Source organism: Amblyraja radiata, chromosome 18 (assembly GCF_010909765.2).
Source record: "Amblyraja radiata isolate CabotCenter1 chromosome 18, sAmbRad1.1.pri, whole genome shotgun sequence".
Lineage (NCBI taxonomy): Eukaryota > Metazoa > Chordata > Chondrichthyes > Rajiformes > Rajidae > Amblyraja > Amblyraja radiata.
Genome location: NC_045973.1, coordinates 37,628,400 through 37,651,503, shown reverse-complemented (window position 1 = coordinate 37,651,503; position 23,104 = coordinate 37,628,400). Strand labels below are relative to the sequence as shown.

The 23,104-nt window shown below is 47.1% G+C and overlaps 1 protein-coding gene across 3 annotated transcripts in view; it reads left to right on the top strand.

The window, feature by feature from the left end:
* Positions 1-23,104, top strand: part of LOC116983413 (coiled-coil domain-containing protein 3-like) — a 335,069-nt gene that overhangs the window by 45,041 nt on the left and 266,924 nt on the right. The window contains exon 3 of one of the 3 annotated variants that reach the window (XM_033037176.1): positions 20,203-21,041. The exons of the other annotated variants lie outside the window; for them this stretch is intronic. Coding sequence (XP_032893067.1) covers positions 20,203-20,364 — 162 coding nt within the window. The 3' untranslated portion in view covers positions 20,365-21,041. Of the gene's footprint in view, positions 1-20,202; positions 21,042-23,104 lie in introns of those variants that run through there. 3 annotated transcript variants of the gene reach the window in all.

The window sequence follows — 23,104 nt, the reverse complement described above, 5'->3', positions numbered from 1 at the left end:
TCTATGTTTCTATGTCTATGTAAAGGTTTATAATTTGATCTGACTAAATGTGATTTAACTAATATTTAAGTGCAGCGATTTTGTTGTGTTTTATCATAGAAGGAGCGGTCGCATTCTCTGTATCTAATTGCCTTATTTCCATTTCTAATTCATGTTGTTTAGCTCGATTCTTTTTATTATGAAAGGCTTGAGAGGAGATAAGCACTCCTCGTACAAATGCTTTAAATGTTTCCCAGAGAAGGGAGACAGATGTTTCTGGGAGGTCATTCGTCTCGAAAAACATATTAATCTGTGTTATAAGATTCATAACATGCTTTCTATATTCCCCCCCCCCCCCCTATATACACCCCCACCCCCACTCACTCATTTTTTCTCCTCACGCTGGCCACCTTGTCATCGCGTGCCCCACGCGCCCAGCTCTCCTCCACTTCCCCCTTGGCCCGGCTCTGTCACGCTGGCAAAAGCCAAAGATCGGCTCTTCCCCCGCTGCTTTTCGCCGTCATCGCTGGCGGCCCGCACTGTCCGAAAATCCCGCGCGTCAACGGCCTGTCGGCCCGCAGGCGCATTGAGGGCCTACGCAGCGTCTTGATGGGCATACGCAGCATCTTGACGTCGTATGCAGTGTCTTGACGTCGTACGCAGCTTCTTGATGGCATACGGCGGGCCCGGAGGCTCACTCGGCATCACGCCCGCCCACCCACTCCACCCTCCCCCCCCCCCCTCCCCGTATTCGGGGTCTGAAGCGCCGAGGATGCAAGGCCATGGAGCTGAGCCTCACTCTGAGGCCGACGGCTGTGTGGCGGCCATACCCCTCTCCTCCCTCCCTTCTTAATATAATATCAATGGGGATGGTTAGTGTGTGTGTGTGGTGGTTATTGTGTGTGTGTGACGCCTCAGGCCTCCCCCTCCCCTCGCAACCGCGCATTGCGGGAACAGACTCAACGGGTCTGCACTTGCTCTAGTATCATTTAAAATTTGAGGGTTAAGTCTCCAGTATGTCTGCTTCTCGGTCATTCCATTTAGTTTATTTATTTTTTTCACTTACATTTCTATTGATTTTTAAGAGATATTTACAAAACAGTGCAACACCATCGCCATAAATAAAACAAAGTAAGAAAAACAGCAATCAAAAAAAAAAATAAGTAGATAGGGGGAAAAAAAAAGAAGTAAATAAATATAAAAATTGGAATAAGACTGTGGTTCACTCACCAACTTAAAAAAGTAGTCAACCCTGGAGTAGACTGAGTGAGGTACTGAATAGTGTGTGTGGTCCCTTTCTAAAGGGTGAAGTTCTCTCCAAACATCAATTAGGCCCATTTTTTGTCCTGATGTGTTAATAAACTTGGTCAGATGCATCTTGGGTTTTTTTAGGCTTGTTGTATCCAAATTTTGTTGTATCCAAATTATGATTCATGACCACATTGAAGTCCCCTCCACATATCAAAATACCTTCAGTCTCTAAAGCAATAATGTCAAACAGAGTTTTGAAAAAAACATTTGGTACTCTCTGGGGGGGCATATACATTGATCAGTGTCACGACTTTGTTTTCCAGCTTTCCTTTAACTAATACATACCTTCCCTCTTTGTCCCTGACTTCTTTATGACTTTCAAATTGGACTGCATTTGTAATAAGGATAGCCACTCCCTTCTTTTGGCTAGTTTTATAGGAACTATAAAATGCATTTCTAAAGCCAAAGCGTTTTAGTTTCTCATGTTCTTGTTGAGGCAGGTGGGTTTCTTGTAAAAATAGTACCTGGGCCTTTTTTTTTCAGTTTAGCCAGGGCCTTGCTCCTTTTAACTGGATTATTCATCCCATTTGCATTGAGTGACACCAATTTGATAGTATTACGTGACATTTAATTTATCTAATCCTGTCTTGCATTCATAAATCTCCAGATAACTTGAAACTGTACAGGTCTGAACATCTGGACAACATGTGCCAAATATAAAAATAAAAATAAAAGAGAAAACAGTTGACTTCCAAGTAAGTGTGATTCCTTTCCACCCCGTTGGCAGGTTTAGGGGAAAACCTCCTCCCAGAGGGCCCCTCACTAGAGGTGAAACATTCCATTTCACGCATCCTTGTATCGTCCAATGTCATCCGATAGCACTTATTTTCTAGTCCAAAAGAAGTTGTGACACAATAAAAGTTAGTTGGATGGGTTCTGCTCAGACTCCTGTAGTCGCTCTCTTGCTGTCTCACTCTCATCTTCGCTCCTCTTTCCAACTCTCTGCCATGTCAAAGCCTGGAGAAGACGCTCCATTTCTGGGTCCGCCAGCTCCTCAGCTCTGTAATCAGGTGTCTCCACGGAGTAGCCTCTCCTCCTCAACACCTGCGCTGCATCTTGTGCACTATGATATGTGCATGTTCCTGTGTCCCAGTGAATGCGCATCTTGTCCAGTGGTTTTTTTTTTAGATTAGATTAGATCCTTTATTTGTCATTCAGACCTTTCGGTCTGAACGAAATTCCGTTGCCTACAGCCATACATATAATAATAAACAACAAATCACACAATAAACACAAATTAACATCCACCACAGTGAGTTCACCAGGCACCTCCTCACTGTGAAGGAGGCAAAAGTCTTAAGGTTACTGTCTCTTCCCTCATTCTCCCTCTGCGCTGAGGCGATATGTTGTTACCCCACCGGGCGATGGTAGTCAGTCCCGCGGCTCAACCGAGCTCTGCGAATGGGCCGATTCAAGCTCCGCGGCCCGGGGTGGTCGAAGCTGCCGCCTTCCAGTCCAGCGGACGCAGTTGTTGCCGCGAGAGCTCCGGAAAATGGGCACCAGCCTGTGACCTGCCAGCTCCCGTCGATGTCGTCGACTGGCCCGCGGCCGAGCCCCGGATTCATGTCGCCACCGCCACCGGAACGCTGCCTCAGCCCCGAGCCGGGCCGCCTCAGCCACCAGAGCACCGTCACAGCCCCGCGCCGGGCCGCCCTCACCGGAGCGCCGTCTCAGCCCCGCGCCGGGCCGCCCTCACCGGAGCGCCGTCTCAGCCCCGAGTCGGGCCGCCCTCACCGGAGCGCCGTCTCAGCCGCGCGCGAGGGCCGCCCTCACCGGAGCGCCGTCTCAGCCCCGCGCCGGGCCGCCCTCACCGGAGCGCCGTCTCAGCCCCGAGCCAGGCCGTCCTCACCGGAGCGCCGTCTCAGCCCCGCACCGGGCCGCCCTAACCAGAGCGCCGTCTCAGCCCCGCGCCGGGCTGCCCTAAACAGAGCGCCGTCTCAGCCCCGCGCCGGGCCGCCCTAACCAGAGCGTCGTCTCAGCCCTGAGTCGTGCCGCTGCCACTGGAGCGCCCGAACGCCGCCACAGCTTCGAATTCGACCAGCCTCGCGTTGGTGAGTCCTGGCTGGCTCTGCCTCCGGAGCCTCGAACTCGGTCGCAGGTTGGAGGCCGCCAGCTCCGCCATTAGGCCTCAGCGCAGACGGAGGCAGAGATGGGTGGATATGACAGAAAGAGTCGCATTCCCCCGAAGGGAGAGACAGAAAACCATGTTTCAGCCCCCCCCCCCCCCCCAACATAACACAACCTAATAACCAAAAATTTAACTAAAACAAGACAAAAAAACAACAAAAAAATTAAGGACAGACGGACTGCAGGCGAGCCGCAGCCGTTCGACAGCACCGCCACTTCCGGTCTGGAAGCGGACACCTCTCTCCTTCAGGGCCCTCTTTATTCCCTTATATGCCTTGTGCTTCTGGACAACCTCCGTTGCATAGTCATGGTCAAATGATAGACGTCGCCCGTCAATCATTATCTTCTTTCCCCAGGCCTTTTCCATTTAGTTTAACCATGAATGTTAGAGGTGCATGATCCGAGATTATAATATTATGATATTTCGAGTTAGAAGTATATGGGATAAGTTTAGAGTCCACAAAAAATAGTTGATTCTTGAATAAGTTTCATGTACTGGTGAATAAAATGAGTATTCTCGTCCAGTTGGATTTTCTATTCTCCAGCCATCTTTGATATTGGCAGTATTAATGTATGAGTTTAACAATTCACTTGCCTTGGATTTCATTTTCCTTTGTCTTGATGATCTATCTAAATAAGGGTCTAATGTGCAGTTTAAGTCTCCACCAATTATCAAATTGTATTGTGTAAGTTCCAGAATAGTAGTAAATGTTTTCTTGAAGAACAATGGGCTGTCAAAATTTGGACCATAAACGTCGAGGAAAATCACTTTTTTAAAATATAATTCACCCAGCAGTGTAATATATCTACCATCAATATCTGCCATAGTTGATATATGTTTAAAAGGTATACCCTTACGGATTAAAATTGCAACCCCTCTAGACTTATGAGAGAACGAAGAATGATACGTTTTGGCAATCCATTTTGCTTTCAATCTATGTTGTGTTTCATTTTTAAGATGAGTTTCTTGAAGGAAAATTATATCAGCTTTAAGAGATTTTAAGTGTGCTAATACTTTAGCTCCCTTGATTGGTTCATTAATACCCTTGACATTCCAACTACAAAATGTAATTCCTTTGTGCCCAATTTTCATATTAACATCTTGCATCTTATGGATAGGGTGGTCTATAAACAAGCAAATGGTTCAACACACTAAACCTGCCATTCCACCCGAACACAGGGTAGATAGAAACATAGAAAATAGGTGCAGGAGGCCATTCGGCCCTTCGAGCCAGCACCGCCATTCATTGTGATCATGGCTGATCGTCCCCTATCAATAACCCGTGCCTGCCTTCTCTCCATATCCCTTGACTCCAGTAGCCCCTAGAGCTCTATCTAAATCTCTCTTAAATCCATCCAGTGACTTGGCCTCCACTGCCCTCTGTGGCAGGGAATTCCATAAATTCACAACTCTCTGGGTGAAAACGTTTTTTCTCACCTCAGTCTTAAATGACCTCCCCTTTATTCTAAGACTGTGGCCCCTGGTTCTGGACTCGCCCAACATTGGGAACATTTTTCCTGCATCTAGCTTGGCCAGTCCTTTTACCCGAAAAAAACTCTGCTTTAAAAAACACAGCAGCTTCCGCCTCACAATGGCATCAAGGGGGTTAGGGAGAGGAGAGGAGAGGGGTTATGGAAGGAGGAAGGGAGTGACTGAGGGTAGGGGAAAGAAGACGGGAGGGAGAGATGAAAGAAGTAGTGGGGGAGGGGAGGAGAAGAGGGTGAAAGAAGAGGGAGGGTGAAGAGGAGGGGGAGGGAATGCTGGGGGATGAGGGAGAATGGTGGAGGATAGGGGTAGGTAGAGGGATGGCGAGGCGCACTTGGAGAAGGTTGCCGTAACTCACATTGCACTGGGAATGTCTGGGGTCAAAATGGGAACACGTCAGCTGCTCCTGGGCGAGTGGTGGAATATTGCGTTCGGGGACCAGCCCTCCTGTGTGACAGGGACCCAATTCGTCTAATAGCTTATAAAAGCGCAGGCCATATGAAAACCAGCTTGTATTTCCAGAGGGAAAGTGCACCTGGATTTATTCTGGGCATGCATACAGAACAGTACAGAACAATCACCTGTGATCCTTAATATACTGTTTCATATGAACACATGTGGAGAGACCACAGGCCAGAACCCTTGAATATTCTGTGTAAAGAACATAATGTCCAGAGGGTAGAATTACAAGTTATCCCTGTTATTGGAGCACAAATAAAAATCTAGTAATATTTATCTACATAATCAGCACAATGTTGAACTCACAAAGCTTGTTTCCACTTGACTAGTGCAGTGACTATTGGGTTCCGCAGTGCTCGGTGTTGGGAGCGCAGCTATATATATTAATGATTTAGGTGAAGTGATCAAAAGTAACATTAGCAAATTTGCAGGTGACACAAAGCTGGGTGGCAGTGTGAACTGTGAGGAGGATGCCACGAGGATGCTGGGTGACTTGGACAGGTTAGGTGAGTGGGCAGATGCTTGGCAGATGCAGTCTAATGTGGATAAATGTGAGGTTATCCACTTTGGTGGCAAAAACAGGAAGGCAGATTATTATCTGAATAGTGTCAAGTTAGGAAAAGGGGAAGTACGAGATCTGGTTGTCCTTGTTCATAAGTCACTGAAAGTAAGCATGCAGGTGCAGCAGGGTGTGAAGAAAGCTAATGGCATGTTGGCCTTCATAACAAGAGGAGTTGAGTATGGGAGGAAAGAGTTCATTTTACTTCGGAGTCACGTGAATGATTACGTGAAGAAGGGCCATCCGTCCGCGTGCGCATCATTACGTCTGAACGCAACGCGCACGACGGACTGGCAGAGGCACTGCGTCCTCCCAGCCGTCGGGATGGGCAGGTAAGGGAAGTTGAATTACTTACCTGCGTTCTTTCGGGCTTGAAGCTTTTTGTAGTTTCAGAGCCCAAATGACGAGGAGACGGTCATTGGCTGCCGAAGACCACAGCATTCCCAGTAGCGAGCGACAGTCTTGTTCCCGACATTACCGCCAGCAGAACCGGCAGGAGAAGACGGTGCAGGAGGAGGAGCTCCGTGGTGGTCCTGCGGGACGTAAAAACCACCCGCAAGTCTGACAAACCCGTTGACTCAGATGAGTCCGGGGAAGAGGGATACCCTCCCTCAACGGAAAGCGTCTGAGGACGACTCTCCCACAAGGAGCAACTTATGGAGAAGTTGCTCCACAATGAACTGCTCCGAAGGAGGGAGCAGTATCAGCACGGGCCTCTACAGCAGGCCGTGCCGGGAGCCTCACACATGGGGCAGCCCAATTTCTTCCCCATTGGAGGGGGAAGTACATATGGAAGAAACCACTCTGAATCAGAGTACAAAAGCACGGGGGGGGGGGGGGGGGTGGGGGGGGGGGGGGACCTTCCCAGGGACAAGCAGAAGTAAGTAAGTAAGTAAGTTTACTTATATAGCACTGTTTAAGTCAACTCGCATTGACACCAAAGTGCTTTACATAAAATGAATAATAAGCTTCCATACAAACAAAAGAAAAGAAGTACTTCTGCAATCATCCAGGTTCCACTGGGTGCTTCCCTGGATGGAGATCTAGCTAATAATATCAATTACCTATCATCCCATCAACTTTAAGACCTGGCCATGAAAGGAACCATGAACAGGTACCCCCCCCCCCCCCCCCCCCCCACCAGCTACTGTGCTTCCCTGAAGTTAAATTCCAGAAGGCATTAAACCTACTGGGGTCTGGGATCACACAGAGAACATGACACAATGGCACTATTGTATTATGCCCACTTTGAGAAAATTATATTTGGAAGAATGCAATCAATTAACTCGAAGTTCGCTGTCCTGTGTAAAGCCAGCAATGTCCAGCCCGCAAACTACCTGTTCGTGGAAGACCTGCCGAGACAGGTACAGGATCTGGACAACGAGGCAAAAACAATCCGCCTCAATGACCAGAGGTCAGGTTACCCAAAAGGGCCCATCGCCAAGGATGCATCCTTACAGCTCTCGGCGTTTCACGCCTAGAGGGCCAGGCACTGGAGGAAGACCCACACCGGAGTCAAGGCCTTTTAGGGGCAGGGCCCAGATGGCCCACAGCGAGGATAAAGAGCGAACAACCACCAGTTCAACCTCCAAAACCTCGCGATTGAAAACCAGCGCCATACCGCCAATAACGTCAGAGGTAAGCCAAACCAGTTCCTTAGGGAACACCCCAGACAAACCTCACATACTGGTGGTAGGAAGGTTAAAATATATTTTGAAAGAATGGTGTGGGGTCACAATGGATCCGTTTGTACTGCATAGTATAGTAGGGTTCAAAATTGAGTTAACTTTGAATTCATCACCACCCACAAAATTTAGCACATAGGTGTTCTCTCAACAAGAAACTATGGATACAGGAGGAAATTGGAACTTTATCTGACAAAAATGTAATTGAGAGGTCACATACAGAACCTCAACAATTTATATCCAATATATTTCTCAAAAGAGAGAAAAGATTGAGGGCCCGCATCATTCTGGACTTTACGGAACTCAAAAAACATATGTGCAATATAAACATTTCAAAATGGACAATATTGGAACAGCAACTCAGTTGGTTTCCAAAAATGGTCACATGGCATGCATCGACCTCATAGATGCATACCATTCGGTGTCTATTCACTAAGAACAGGAGATATTTGAAGTTTAACTGGATGGCATGGCTCTGCCAAATGGGTTGACATCAGCTCCTAGGCTATTGACTAAACTACGGAAACCAATTCTGGGTCTACAAAGGTCTCAGAACCACATAGTAATGGCATATTTGGAGAACATTTTAATTTTGGAGTCACCAAGAATTGGCAGAAACATCAGTCAAAGCAAACCAAAACCCTGTTTGAAAGACTTGATTACCTCATCCATCCAGTTAAATCAAAATTGACACCTACAAGGGTAATTGATTACCCAGGATTTACTATCAAATATGTTGGTGACTTTGCCTAGGGGCAAACAACAAGATTTAAGTAAGCCTGCTATGACCTGATAGTCAAATACTAGCCATCTATCAGGCAAAGAGCGAGTGTAATTGGCAAATAGTAGCTGCATTTCCAGCAGTACGTCACGGACCTTTGCATTACCAGAATTTACAACGAGCAAAGGAACGAACACTCAGATTCCATGCAGGACAAATTGGCAAAACTATGGATTGCCAGCAGAGGCCATTGTTGAATAACTATGGTGGATAACGAACGTGAGACAGCTCAAGGGAAATCTTGCTCGAAAGCCATCTGTGGTTCTTCGGACCAATGCAAGCGGCTAACGATGGGGAGCCACAAACACAGTCTAGAGCTGTGGGGGCAGATGGAATGAGCAGGAGTCTGTAATTCCCCAACACATGGAATCAATTACCCAGAATTGTTGGGGGCACAATATGGACTCAAGGTTTTCTATAGCAACATGCAACCTGTGCTTGTTCAATTTCAGTTTGATAACACCACAGCGGTGGCATATACCAATCACAAGGGTGGTGTAAAATCTGTATCTTGCGACAGATTGTCGAACCTCATTTGGCACTGGTGTATCGAGAGGAATATTTGGGTTACAGCGGTCGATCTACCAGGTAGATATAACACTGTGACAGATGCTGGATCATGAATGTTTAATAACAACACAGAATGGATGTTGAATCGGGCAGTATTTAACGAAATAACTACACGGTTTGGCATACCAGATATTGATCTGTTTGCATCTAGACTAAACCATCAGTTACCCAGATATGTGTCCTGCGAGCTGGATCCAGGAGCAAAGGCAGTGGATGCTTTCTCCCTCAGTTGGGGAGGAATGTTTATGTATGCTTTCCGCCAATTTGTCTCACAAACCGATGCTTGACCAAAATCAAGCAAGACAAAGCCACAGGCATATTGGTAGTGCCAGATTGGCCTACTCAAGCCTGGTTCCCAAAAGATTTGGGGAATTATAGTCCAGCCAATTATGGCTGTACCCAAGAGCAGGTACCTCCTAGTGAACCCAGTTACAGGGAGCAATCATCCATTACATGAATGTATAACTTGTTGGTCTGCAGATTCTGAGGAGGCCATTTAAAGGCATAGGACTGTCCAAACAAATACAACACTGTTCAAATAACGGATGTCTTGGAGTTCCTATCAACTCTGTACTATAACTATAAACAAAGTTATAGTGCAATCTATAGTGCCAGAGGCGCACTCTCCTCCTATCTGATGCTGGAAGCAGGGCACGGGTCGATAGGAACGCACCCCTTTACAACAAAATTCATGAAGGGAATTTACAATTTAATACCTCCAAGGCCAAGGTACACGGACACATGGGATGTGAGCGTGGAACTAACCCTACTTTGACAGTGGGGACCGCCTATAACTACCCTGAAGGTGGTATGCTGACAAAGAGTCCAGACACTGCAAAAGCTACGGTTGGACTACATGACCACCAATATGAACAACATAACATTCATAATCAGGAACCTGATAAAACAGAGCAAGCCAGGAATGCCAGGGATGACGATCCAGTTCTTGGCATATCCAGAGGACCAACGGTTGTGTGTGTGTGGTAACATACTAACACCACTATCTGAGAGTTACGGAGAACCTCAGAGGCTCAGAACAATCGGTCCTCATCAGCCATAAAAAACCACACCAGAAGGTGTCAACTCAAACCATCTCCAGATGGTCAAAGGAGGTAACTCCACCAGGGCTGCATCTACGTCGGCAGCAAGAGCTATGGACATGCCCCTTGACGACATCCTAGTGGCTGCAGGATGGACGAATGAAATAACGGTCCACCCGTTTTATAACAAGCCCATAACCGGATTGGGGGTGTTTGCACGTACCATTTTAAGTTCTGTCCCCTAGTTTCCCCCCAAGGTTGGGAGGGGTAACTTTTTTTTTTTTAAACTTTCTTTCATTTAAAGCATCAGTGTATTTACTTAACTACGTAATGTCTGAATGCTTTAATGATTACACTCATCCATGGTTAATCCATTCAGTGTGTGACGCCTGGATTCGTAACCGGCGTAAAATCACAGAGCTTTGAAATCTTCACGTAGTCACTCACGTGACTCCGAAGTAAAATAGTAAGATTAAACGAGAACTTACCAGTTTGAAGTTTGATCTTGATTTTATGAGGAGTTATGATGAGCGATTACGTGCCCACCGCTCCCACCCTCATACTATCAAGGTCATATGGAAGTTCTAGTTTCTTCACAATCTTACTATTCTCAGGTCTTCTTTTTATCTGTGATTTAACACCGCTGCTTTGAAGATTCACACACACGCATACGGACGGGCCTTCTTCGCGTAATCGCTCATCGTAACTCCTCATAAAATCAAGATCAAACTTCAAACTGGTAAGTTCTCGTTTAATCTTACTATTCTGCAGTTGTACAGGGCCCTGGTGAGACCACATCTGGAGTATTGTGTGTAGTTTTAGTCTCCAAATTTGAGGAAGGACATTCTTGCTATTGAGGGAGTGCAGCATAGGTTCACAAGGTTAATTCCCGGGATGGCGGGATTGTCGTATGCTCAGAGAATGGAGCGGGTGGGGTTGTATACATTGGAATTTAGAAGGATGAGAGGCATTCTTATTGAAACACATAAGATTATTAAGGGAATGGACACGCTAGAGGCAGGAAACATGTTCCCGATGTTGGGGGAGTCCAGAACCAGGGGCTACAGTTTAAGAATAAGGGTTTGGCCATTTTGAACGGAGACGAGGAAAAACGTTTTCACGCAGAGAGTTGTGAATCTGTGGAATTCTCTGCCTCAGGAGGCCATGGAGGCCAATTTTCTGGATAAAGAGAGAGTTTGATAGAGCTCTTAAAGATAGCAAGGTCAAAGGATATGGGGAGAAGGCAAGAACAGGGTACTGATTGTGGATGATCACAGTGAATGGCGGTGCTGGCTCGAAGGGCCGAATGGCCATATCCTGCACCTATTGTCTATTGTCACTTAAAATATGTGCTTAAGGAAATGGAAAGCTTCAATCTTGTATTTATGTTGGCTACTCAATGGAAATCTTGTGCAATTTGTACAGAATGTTTTCATCTCTGATAATGATTTAGTATCAAGAACCAATTGTCCTCTTTGCAAAATAAGAACATCTTGGTATGAGTATAGAAGATGGATTGTTCTATTGAATTGTGCTCTTTAAAAATAAATCTGTAGAGCATTGTTTCATGTAGATATTGATATGTCACAATTTCTCAGACTCCAGGACTTTCAAATGTGCTTCCAACATTGAATAAAGAGGAAGCAATCCTTGTTCTCAGGTGGGGAATTGAATTAAATACAGGTTTCAAATGCGTGACATATGGGGCAGTTCAGCACATAAACAAGTGACTATAATATTTTACAATATAAAATTCAGACGTCAGACGTGTATGCATATGTTTGTTCCTATGGAAGGCACTACTTGTATGCACTTTCTCCCCACTTTTAATAATTGTTCTCTCTTATAGGTCTTGTGTGTTTTGATTCCATTCATTCCAATGCTGTGGAGACATGAATACCAGTTGGAGTGACTTATGTGTCGTTATGGATTTAATCAACTTAAGGATATCTATAAAAACAGAAGATAGACACAAAAAGCTGGAATAACTCAGCAGGTTAAACAGCAACTCTGGAGAAAAGGAATAGGTGACGTTTTGGATCGAGACCCTTCTGACCCGCTGAGTTACTCCAGCTTTTCATGTATATCTTCGGCTTAAACAAGTGTCTGCAGTTCCTTCTTACACAATATATAAACAGAACTTCTCTGTTACCCAGGGATAGTTTACAGATAGAACCTACTGAGTGTGGGGCTAATCTTTCGTTAAAAATTTACAGAATCAAATCACTTTTATGAATTGTTTTTTCCTCATCCAGTTTACGAAGTTAATGGGCTAACAGTTTTTGTGGTTTATAACCGAATTCAAATTGTAGTTGTTTAGTATGTTGATAAAGGTTTATAATTTAATCTGACTAAATGTGATTTAACTAATATTTAAGTGCAGCGATTTTGTTGTGTTTTATCATAGAAGGAGCAGTCACATTCTCTGTATCTAATTGCCTTATTTCCATTTCTAATTCATGTTGTTTAGCTCGATTCTTTTTATTATGAAAGGCTTGGGAGGAGATAAGCGCTCCTCGTACAAACGCTTTAAATGTTTCCCAGAGAAGGGACACAGATGTTTCTGGGAGGTCATTCGTCTCGAAAAACATATTAATCTGTGTAATAAGATATTCGAAGCATGCTTTCTATATACTTTTAAAACTCCGTGTGTGTGTGTGTGTGTGGGTGCATGTCATATTTTTGGCCTTTGATTCGTTACTCTGCCAAAACCAGACACAAAAACGTCGAGATTTTTACCACTTCACTAGCGATTTTACTTTTACATTCGCTCATCCACTCCTCATTAAATGTAGTCATTTTTCTGTACACATGTTTCTGTACACACGGTTCTTTCCCCGCTGCTTTTCACCATCGTCGTTGGCGACCCGCAGGCTTGCACTGTCCGAAAATCCCGCGCGTCGACGGCCTGTCAGCCCGCAGGCACATTGAGGGCGTACGCAGCGTCTTGATGTCATACGCAGCGTCTTGACGGCGTACACCTGGCCCGCAGGCTCACTCTGCATCACGCCCGACCACTCCACCCTCAAAATAATTTTTATGTACTGGTCTTAAATGACTTCCCCATTATTCTAAGACTGTGGCCGCTGGTTCTGGACTCACCCAACATTGGGAACATTTTTCCTGCATCTAGCTTGTCCAGTCCTTTTATAATTTTATATATTTCTATAAGATCCCCTCATCCTTCTAAACTCCAGTGAATACAAGCCTAGTCTTTTCAATCTTTCCTCATATAACAGTCCCGCCATCCCAGGGATCAATCTCATGAACCTACGCTGCTCTGCCACTCCACTCGCCACTGCCTGCCATTCCGAAAAGGACCCGTTCACTCCCACTCTTTACTTCCGGTCTGCCAACCAATTTCTATCCATGTCAACACCCTACCCCCAATACCATGTGCTCTAATTTTAGTCACCAGTCCGCCGTGTGGGACCTTATCAAAGGCTTTCTGAAGGTCTAGATACACTACATCCACTGGCTCCCCTTCATCCATTTTACTTGTCACATCCTCAAAAAATTCCAGAAGATTAGTCAAGCATGATTTCCCTTTCATAAATCCATGTTGACTTGGACTAATCCTTTTACTGCTATCCAAATGCCCCATTATTACTTCTTTAATATTTGACTCCAGCATCTTTCCCACCACCAAAGTCAGGCTAACTGGTCTGTAATTCCCCGTTTTCTCTCTCGCTCCTTTCTTGAAAAGTGGGATAACATTAGTTATCCTCCAATCCACAGGAACTCATCCTGAATCTATTGAACATTGGAAAATGATCACCAATGCGTCCACTATTTTTAGAGCCACCTCCCTGTGGGCCCTGGGATGCAGACCATCAGGCCCAGGGGATGTATCATCCTTCAGTCCCATTAGCCTACCCAATACTATTTCTCGCCTAATGAAAATTTCTTTCAGTTCCTCTACCCCCTTAGATCCTCTGTCCTCCAGTAAATCTGGGCGATTGTTTGTGTCTTCCTTAGTGAAGACAGATCCGAAGTACCTATTCAACTCTTCTGCCATTTCCTTGTTGCCCATAATAATTTCACCCGTGTCTGCCTTCAAGGGACCCACATTTGACTTTGCTACTCTTTTTCCCTTAACATATCTAAAGAAGCTTTTACTGTCCTTCTTCATATTCCTGGCCAGCTTCCCTTCGTACTTCATCTTTTCAGCCCGTACTGCCCGTTTTGTTTCCTTCTGTTGTCCTATGAAAGTTTCCAAATCCTCTAGCTTCCGGCTATTCTTTGCTGTGTTATACATCTTTTCTTTTAGTTTTATTCTAACCTTTACTTCTCTTGTCAGCCACGGTTGCTTCCTACTCCCCTTAGAATCTTTCTTCCTTTTTGGAATGAAATGATCCTGCGTCTTCTGGATTATGCTTAGAAATTCCTGCCATTGCTGTTCCATCATCATTCCTGCTAGGATCCCTTTCCAGTCTACCTTGGCCAGCTCCCCTCTCATGCCTTGATAGTCCCCTTTGTTCAACTGCATCACTGACACTTCTGATTTAACCTTCTCCTTCTCAAATTGCAGATTAAAACTAATCATATTATGATCACTACCTCCAAGCGGTTCCTTTACGTCGAGTTCTCTTATCATATCTGATTCATTGGACAACACTAAATCCAGAATTGCCCTTTCTCTGGTCGGCTCCATTACAAGCTGCTCTAAGAATCCATCTCAGAGGCATTCTACAAACTCTCTTTCTTGGGGTCCTGAACCAACCTGATTTTCCCAGTCTACCTGCATATTGAAATCCCCCATCACCACAGTGGCATTATCTTTGTTACATGCCAGCTTTAACTCCTGCTGCAACTTACACCCTATGTCCGGGGTACTATTTGGAGGTCTGTAGATAACACCAATTAGTGTCTTCTATGCCTTTACAATTCCTCAACTCAATCAACAGTGACTTTACCTCATCAGTCCCTATGTCTTCCCTTGCAAGGGACTGAATTCCATCCCTCACCAGCAGAGCTACCTCCCCTCCTCTGTCCACATGCCTATCCTTTCTATAGGATGTATAACCCTGAATATTAAGTTCCCAGGCCCGATCCTCCTGCAGCCACGTCTCAGTAATCCTCACCATGTCATATCTACCAACCTCTATCTGAGCCTCAAGCTCATCTACTTCTTCGATGAATTTTAAGTTTAACTAGACCAAGTGCAGACCCGTTGGGCCTGTTTCCCCAACGGGGTTTGCGGGGGGGGGGGGGGGCTGCAACATCACACTCACAATAACCACCCCCCAAACACACAGGTGGGGGGAGGGGGGGTGAGAAGAGGGGAGGGAGGGGAGAGGAGGAGGAGGAAACGGGACAGATTTGGGAGGGAAAGGAGAGCGGGGTTGGGGGTGAGAGATGGGGAGAGAGATGTGGGGGAGGGGGGATGGGGAGGGAGGGAGGGGGAGGGAGGGGGAGAGAGGTGGGGGGAGAGAGGGGAAAGAGTGGGGAGGGAGAGTGGAGGAGAAGGGGGAGAGAAGTGGAAGAGTGGGGAGGGAGGAGGAGAGGGGTAGGGGGAGTGATGGAAGAGGGATAGGGGGAAGTGGGTGGGGGGAGAGAGGGAAGGGGGTGGGGTAGAGAGGGAAGGGGGGTGGGGGAGAGAGGGATTGGAGAGGGAGAGGAGAGGGGGAGGAGAGAAGGGGGAGAGAAGTGGAAGAGGAGGGAGGGAGGGGTAGAGGGGTAGCGGGAGTGGTGGAAGAGGGATGGGGGAGTGGTGGAAAAGGGACAGAGGGGTAGGGGAAGGGGTGGGGAAGGGGGGGAAGAGAGAGGGGAGGGAGAGGGGTGGAGTAAGGGGAGAGAAGTGGAATAGTGGGGAGGGAGGGGTACGGGGAGTGGTGGAAGAGGGACAGAGGGGAAGGGGGCGGGGGGAGAGAGGGAAGGGGGTGGGGTAGAGAGGGAAGGGGGGTGGGGGAGAGAGGGATGGATGGGAGAGGGAGAGTGGTGAGGAGAGGGAAGCATAGCAACATAGAAATTAAGTGCAGGAGTAGGCCATTCGGCCCTTCGAGCCTGCACCACCATTGAATATGATCATGGCTGATCATCCAACTCAGTATCCTGTACCTGCCTACTCTCCATACCCCCTGATCCCTTTAGCCACAAGGGCCACATCTAACTCCCTCTTAAATATAGCCAATGAACTGGCCTCAACTACCTTCTGTGGCAGAGAATTCCAGAGATTCACCACTCTCTGTGTGAAAAATGTTTTTCTCATCTCTGTCCTAAAGGATTTCCCCCTTATCTTTAAACTGTGACCCCTTGTTCTGGACTTCCCCCAATCTCTGGAACAATCTTCCTGCATCTAGCCTGTCCAACCCCTTAAGAATTTTGTACATTTCTATAAGATCCGCCCTCAATCTTCTAAATTCTAGCGTGTACACGCCGAGTCTATCCAGTCTTTCTTCATATGAAAGTCCTGACATCCCAGGAATCAGTCTGGTGAACCTTCTCTGTACTCCCTCTATGGCAAGAATGTCTTTGAGCATTGGGCATTGTGACATCACACGATTGAACGTTCACCAGGTGCTGGGGCTCCTGCAAAGGCATATGTAAATGTATCCATTCCGATTGGACATATGTGAACATTGGGCATTGTGACATCACACGATGGAACGTTCACCAGGGGCTGGGGCTGGGGCTGGGGCTGCTTCTATGGGTGAGAAGCCATTTTTTTTTTGAAATATTGGGGGGGGGGGGGGAGAGAAGGATTTAATTAAAAATGGGTACATAAACATGACGAAATGTAATCAGGTGCAGATACTTAGAAAGAAAAATGAAATCTCTGCCGAAATGGAAAAGATCTCGGCGATTCTGCGTCTGGTTTCGGCGTAGCAAGGAATCAAAGGAAGAAAGGCAGCCGGACGCCGGCAGGCACACAGTTTTATATATTAACTAGACCAAGTGCAGACCCGTTGGGTCTGTTTCCCTAACGGCGTTTGCGGGGGGGGGGGGGGGTGGGCTGCGGCATCACACTCACATTAACCACCCCCCAAACACACAGGTGGGGGGAGGGGAGGTGAGAAGAGGGGATGGAGGGGAGAGGAGAAGGAGGAAACGGGACAGATTTGGGAGGGAAAGGAGAGCGGGGTAGGAGGTGAGAGAGGGGGATGGGGAGAGAGATGTGGGGGTGGGGGGGGATGGGGAGGGAGGGGAGGATGGAGGGAGGGGGAGAGGGGTGGGGGGAGGAGAGGGGCAGGAGTGGGGAGAGAGGAGGGGGAAGGAGGGAGAGAGAGGAAGAGTGGGGAGGGAGGAGGAGAGGGTAGGGGGAGTGATGGAAAGAGGGACAGATGGGTAGGGGGGAAAGGGGGCAGGGGGGAGAGAGGAAGGGGGTGGGGTAGAGGGGAAGGGGGTGGGGCATGAGAGGGAGGGGAGGTGGGGGAGGGATGAGGAGAGGGGGAGAGGACGGTGGGGGAGGGAGGGAGGGGTTAGAGGGGTAGAGCGGGCTGGTTGGATGAAGAGGGATGGGGGAGTGGTGGAAGAGGAACAGAGGGGAAGGGGTGGGGGAGAGAGGGGAAGGGAAGGGAAGAGAGAGGGGTGGAGGAGAAAAGTTATGTGGTGATACGTTAGGATCAGCAGTAAGTTTACTTCCAGTGTTAAAATCATATATAGTAAACCCTCGTTATAACGGGCCATAGATGGGGAATGGCATCTATTATTGCCGATTGTGCGCAATAACCGAGTAAGCTATTGTTGTATAAGTAGTAGAAACTAACGACTGCAGTAGCTGGTCAATACACAAAAGGCAGCCAGGTCTCTAAGCAGCTATAACCACAGCGGCGACGGTGGCACAGCAGTAGAGTTGCTGCTTTACAACGCTTGCACGACCAGAGACCCGGGTTTTCTCCCGACGACGGGTGCTGTCTGTTTCCCCAAGACTGGGTTTTCTCCGAGATCTTTGGTTTCCTCCCATACTCCAAAGACGTACAGGTTTGTAGGTTAATTGACTTGGTGCATGTGTAAATTGTCCCTAGTGTGTGTTGGACAGTGTTAATGTGCATGGATCACTGGTCAGTGCGGACTCAGTGGGCCGAAGGGCCTGTTTCCATGCTGTATCTCTAAACTAATCTAAACTAAACTCCTAACCAAAATCCGTAATAAAGAGGTCTATTAAGACTGTGCCCTGATTATCACACATTCTATTGTATAAATATTGACTTCACAGCCATTGCAAATAGAACATTTCCACTCTATCTTGTATTATATCATCTTATATAACTATTAAAACACTCTAACGGTAAAATGTTTACATATTCCTGTAGAGATTTATCCCAGTGACTCCGAAACCGCTGGCTTTGGCTGATGACATGATGACGTCACAATGGCTGCACGCTATGTTCACGTGCTGCGAGTGACGTCGCCCGCCCGCGGCGCTCGCAAGCCCAGCCCGGGGCCACCCACAGCTTCCCCGCGTTCGATGCAGCCCGTTCTGCTTGCTGCCTCCCATTCCGCTCACTGCCGCCTGTTCTGCAGCCCTGAGCATACCGCGAGGAGACCCTAAGAGAAAAGCACGAGACACATCCTTCCTCTCCCCTCCTCCTCTCTCCCACTTCTATCTTCCCCCCTATCCCCCTCATTCTAACCTCTCCTCTCTCCCCCTCCTCTATCCCCCCCCTCCTCTCTCTCCCTCTCCTCTCTCTCTCCCCCTCTCTCCGCCCCTCACGCCTCCCTCTCTCTCTGTCTCTGCCCCTCTGTCTCTGCCCCACTCTCTCTGTCTCTGCCCACTCTCTCTCTGCCCTCTCTACCCCTCTCCCTCTCCAGACGCGCCTGCGAGTTGGGGGCTATGCATGTGTGGAAGGGGTAAAAGGAGCCAATAAATAATATTAATATAATATCAAGGCGTGTGGTTAGTGTGTGTGTGAGGGTGGTTAGTGTGTGTGTGTGTGTGGTGGTTAGTGTGTATGTGGTGCCACAAGCCTACCCCCCACCGCAACCGCGCATTGAGGGGAAGCGACCCAACGGGTCCCCCTTGGTCTAGTTTCTACTTATAAAACTCTCATCTTATCCTCTTCCGGTTTGCGTTGTTTTTTAATTTGCTCGAAAATGGTACCCGACAGTGCTACTATTTTTCGCCAATTTACTCTCCTATGCTGCAAGTACATCCAGTTTTATTAAGATCCGTGAAATATTAAAAAGGTTATTGGTCTGTTATTTGCCCGGATGGCGACGCCCCTTCCAGCAGCCGCTGTCAATCACCGGCGGTGATAATAAAGTTGAAGGAGTGGAGTGACCAGAGTGTGGGAGGGTGTGTTTGCGGGTGGGCGGGAATGTGTATTCGTGGGCGGGGACCTTGTGTTCACGGGTGGGCGGGGACTGTGTGTTCACGGGTGGGCGGGGGCTGTGTGTTCACGGGCAGCAGCGGCCACCACCAAAGATCTTATAGCGGAGCCCCGGGCCGCGCACCCCCTCTCCCGCTGCCCCGGGCCGCACACTCCTCCCCGCTGCGGAAACAAAGATCTGATCTTTGGCCGGAAGCAAGATGGTGGAACAAGATGGCGGGGGCTTGTTGCTAAAATGGGCCATATAATCACCCATGAATCCGCCCATGAGCGTACTACACGTTTGCGTGAGAGTAACCCATCTTGCTCCGCTATAAGATCTTTGCTGCTGAATGCGACAGGCGCCGGGGAAGGGAGCCGCTGAGTGAGTCCGGAGCCCGTTCCTGGAGCCGGTTATTCCAGTCGCAGCCTGAGCAGCTGAGCTCACACACCCCCCTCCCCCACATGCCCCCTCCCCCACACCTTCCCCAGACCCCCCACTCCCCCACACACCCACTCCCCACACCCCCCTCCCCAACACCCACCATCCCCCACACACACCCCCTCTCCCCCTCACCCCCACACACACACACCCTCCCTCACACACACCCTCCGTCACACACACTACCCCTTCCCCACACACACACTCCCTTCCCCACACACACACCCACTCCCCCACACACCCCCCTCGCCCACACACACCCCCAACGGTCCCCGACAGGCCACGCCTGCAGCCATCCCGCCTCCCCTGGCTGCAGGATTCTCCCCGCCAAAACCCGTCCACTTCCCCCGGGCTACAAAATGCTCCCGCTGTTTCGTTCGGGGAACAGGTGAGTGGTGGAATATTGCATTGGGGAATGGGTTGCGTTCGGGGACCAGGCCTTCCGTGTGACTGGGATCCAATGGGTCCCACTCAGTCCAGTTATACTCTAATGCCTTCAATGTCTCCTTTAGCCCCCCTGCTCAATCGAGCAGATGGCCCTTTACGAGAAGGTAGACCAGGTGCGGATGCTCAACCAGAAAGTGAAGTCTCTGGAGAAGTCCATCAACCATCTGCGTGAGAAGGTGAAGGGAACTAAACGCTCACTCAGGCAGGTGAAGAAAGAAAGCTCATGAACAGCAGCAGAACAAGGAAACAGGAAATTTGAACGCACTGGCAAACCGATCCTGAAACCACTGAAGAAACCAGTCAACCACAATCTGTAACGTTGCAGACTCACTGGTTGTAATGGTCTGGAATTTAGAGTTGAAATGCTTCCATGCATTTCACATGGAAACTACATAAACTTTAACAGCAATCTATTCTCAGTAACATTGTAGTTGTGTGAACTAGAAAAGTATAGTTGTGTAGCTTGGCTTTCACATTTGCGTTATATTTCTCAGCCAATTTAAGTTTATTTTCTGTTTATAGCAAGAGTAATTGAGTTTAGATAGAAGCAAGTTGAAACAGGCATGGGACCCAATGCAGAAAACTGGTGGAAACTTCCCTACAGTGATTGGCAAGTTGGCAAAACTTTGGCAAGATTCCATAGGGAAACAATGTTGACGTGTAAAATAGAACAGACTGTACCAGGGCAGGAATTCATGATGTATTGGGAGGAAACATTTATTAGTAAGAGCAACTTTTACACAGTCCTGTCTACACTTTAGTGACCAGTTCAGTATTTAAAGCTAAACTAAATGGTTTGTTAAATTTATTCTCTAGCTCCGTCATTGATGGCCTCACTTCATTGGAAGTTGAATCAAATCCATCAGTTTGGTTCATTCTTTGGAAACATTTTAAATTCATGGATGAAAACAGACCAATGATATTTAAAACACAGAAATTCCCCTGATTGAAAATTCGGTTAATAGATAAGATCGTCACCTTTTGATTACTCTGTAATGTATATCACCTTAACTATTATTCCCTGTACGACTCCATATTGTAAAACTAAGTAAAATTTTCTAATGATAAAACAGCCTGGAAAGCAGGTAAAAACAACTCAGGCATTTAAACCTTTCATTAATACCGAGTCCATTGCTTATTATGCTGTAATTTGGTTTAACTCCATTGAAAGATTTCACGGAGTGCCGGAGTAGCTCAGGGGGTCAGGCGGCATCTCAGGATAACATGGATAGGTGACGTTCCAGAACTGAAACATCGCCTGTCCATGTTCGCCTGAGATGTTGCCTGACCCACTGAGCTACTCCAGCACTCTGTCTTTTTTAGCAAACCAGCAACTGCAGTTCCTTGTTTCTTCATTTAAAGATTGTTTTTTTGAATCACCATCACCAGCAGTCCATTTAATAAAGTTAGTGTTCAGACATCCAGGACCACTTTCCATTAGGAATTTGCAATGCTTTTAATCACAATTTCTTTTGTTTAGCTGGAATAGACTGTGCTTTATTTCTGTGTGGGTTGGTTTGTGAATGTTGCTTCATGCCATGATTAACCAATAATTATATAATTTCTGTAGAGAGAAGGTGTACCACATTAAACTCAGTAACTTGTGAGAAGAGTGTTATTTTTCATTTGTGTGAGAATTTTGTTTGATTTGCTGAATTCTTAATAATGTTTTTTTGCGCATATTTTGCACAGGTTTCGAAATATTACAGAACATGATCTCTGTCGAAATGTTCTAACATTTATTTTCTGGTATTTTGCTTTCAAAATTCGCTCTTCAGATTAATTATTACAAATTGAATGGAGAATATTGGTATGGGGGAGGTTCAAACTGTGGTACGGATTTAGCCACATCAAGAACAGTAAGATTCATATTCCTCACACCGTAAGCCCCTGCATCATAAAGTAGTGATATGTGGAGGTGGGGGGGGGGGGGGGCTGTCCACAAGTGATGAAGAAAAACCCAGTGCTTTAACACATCATGGATGGTAAGATACAGGGGGGAAGATTTATAGTTCATGTTCATAAATTCTAGGAGCAGAGTTGGGCTATTCGGCCCATCAACTCCACTCCACCATTCAATTATGGCTGATCGATCTTTCTCTCTCAACCCTATTTGGGACGACAGATGGCACAATGGGCTAAGTGTTCGGCTGGCAACCGGAAGGTAGCCGGTTCGAATCCCGCTTGGAGTGCATACTGTCGTTGTGTCCTTGGGCAAGACACTTCACCCACCTTTGCCTGTGTGTGAATGTGTGTGAGTGATTGGTGGTGGTCGGAGAGGCCGTAGGCACAGATTGGCAGCCACGCTTCCGTCAGTCTGCCCCAGGGCAGCTGTGGCTACAGAAGTAGCTTACCACCACCGAATGTGACTGAGGAGTGAATGAATAATGCAATGTAAAGCGCCTTGAGTATTAGAAAGGCGCTATATAAATCCCATCCATTATTATTATTATTCTCCTGCCTTCGCCCCATAACCCCTGACAACCTCACAAATCAAGTAATAGTAATCAAGCTTAATAGGAACTTGAGGGTAATTTTATTTTACACAGAGGGTGGAGGGTATATGGAACAAGCTGCCAGAGGAGGTAGTTGAGGCAAGTACTATAATATTTCATAGACACTTGGATAAGGTACAAGGATAGGAAAAGTTTGGAGGGATATAGGGCAAATGCTGGCAGGTGGGACGAGCATAGATGGGGCATTTTGGTCAGCATGGAGAAGTTGGGCCGAAGGGCCTGCTTCCATGCAGTATAACTCTATAACTCTCCAACTCTCTCTGTTTCACATCCTGCATACTGCATGTCAATCACATGAGGAGGTGTGTGCTGGAAGGCAGGATGGGAAGGTGTGAGGGTGGACTCAGGTGGAATCATTCAAATGGAATATAAAGTTTAAGGTTGTGGGTGCCCACACACTTTCACCTCATGTCAAGGAAATATTCCTCCAATAGTTATATAAATTATCATC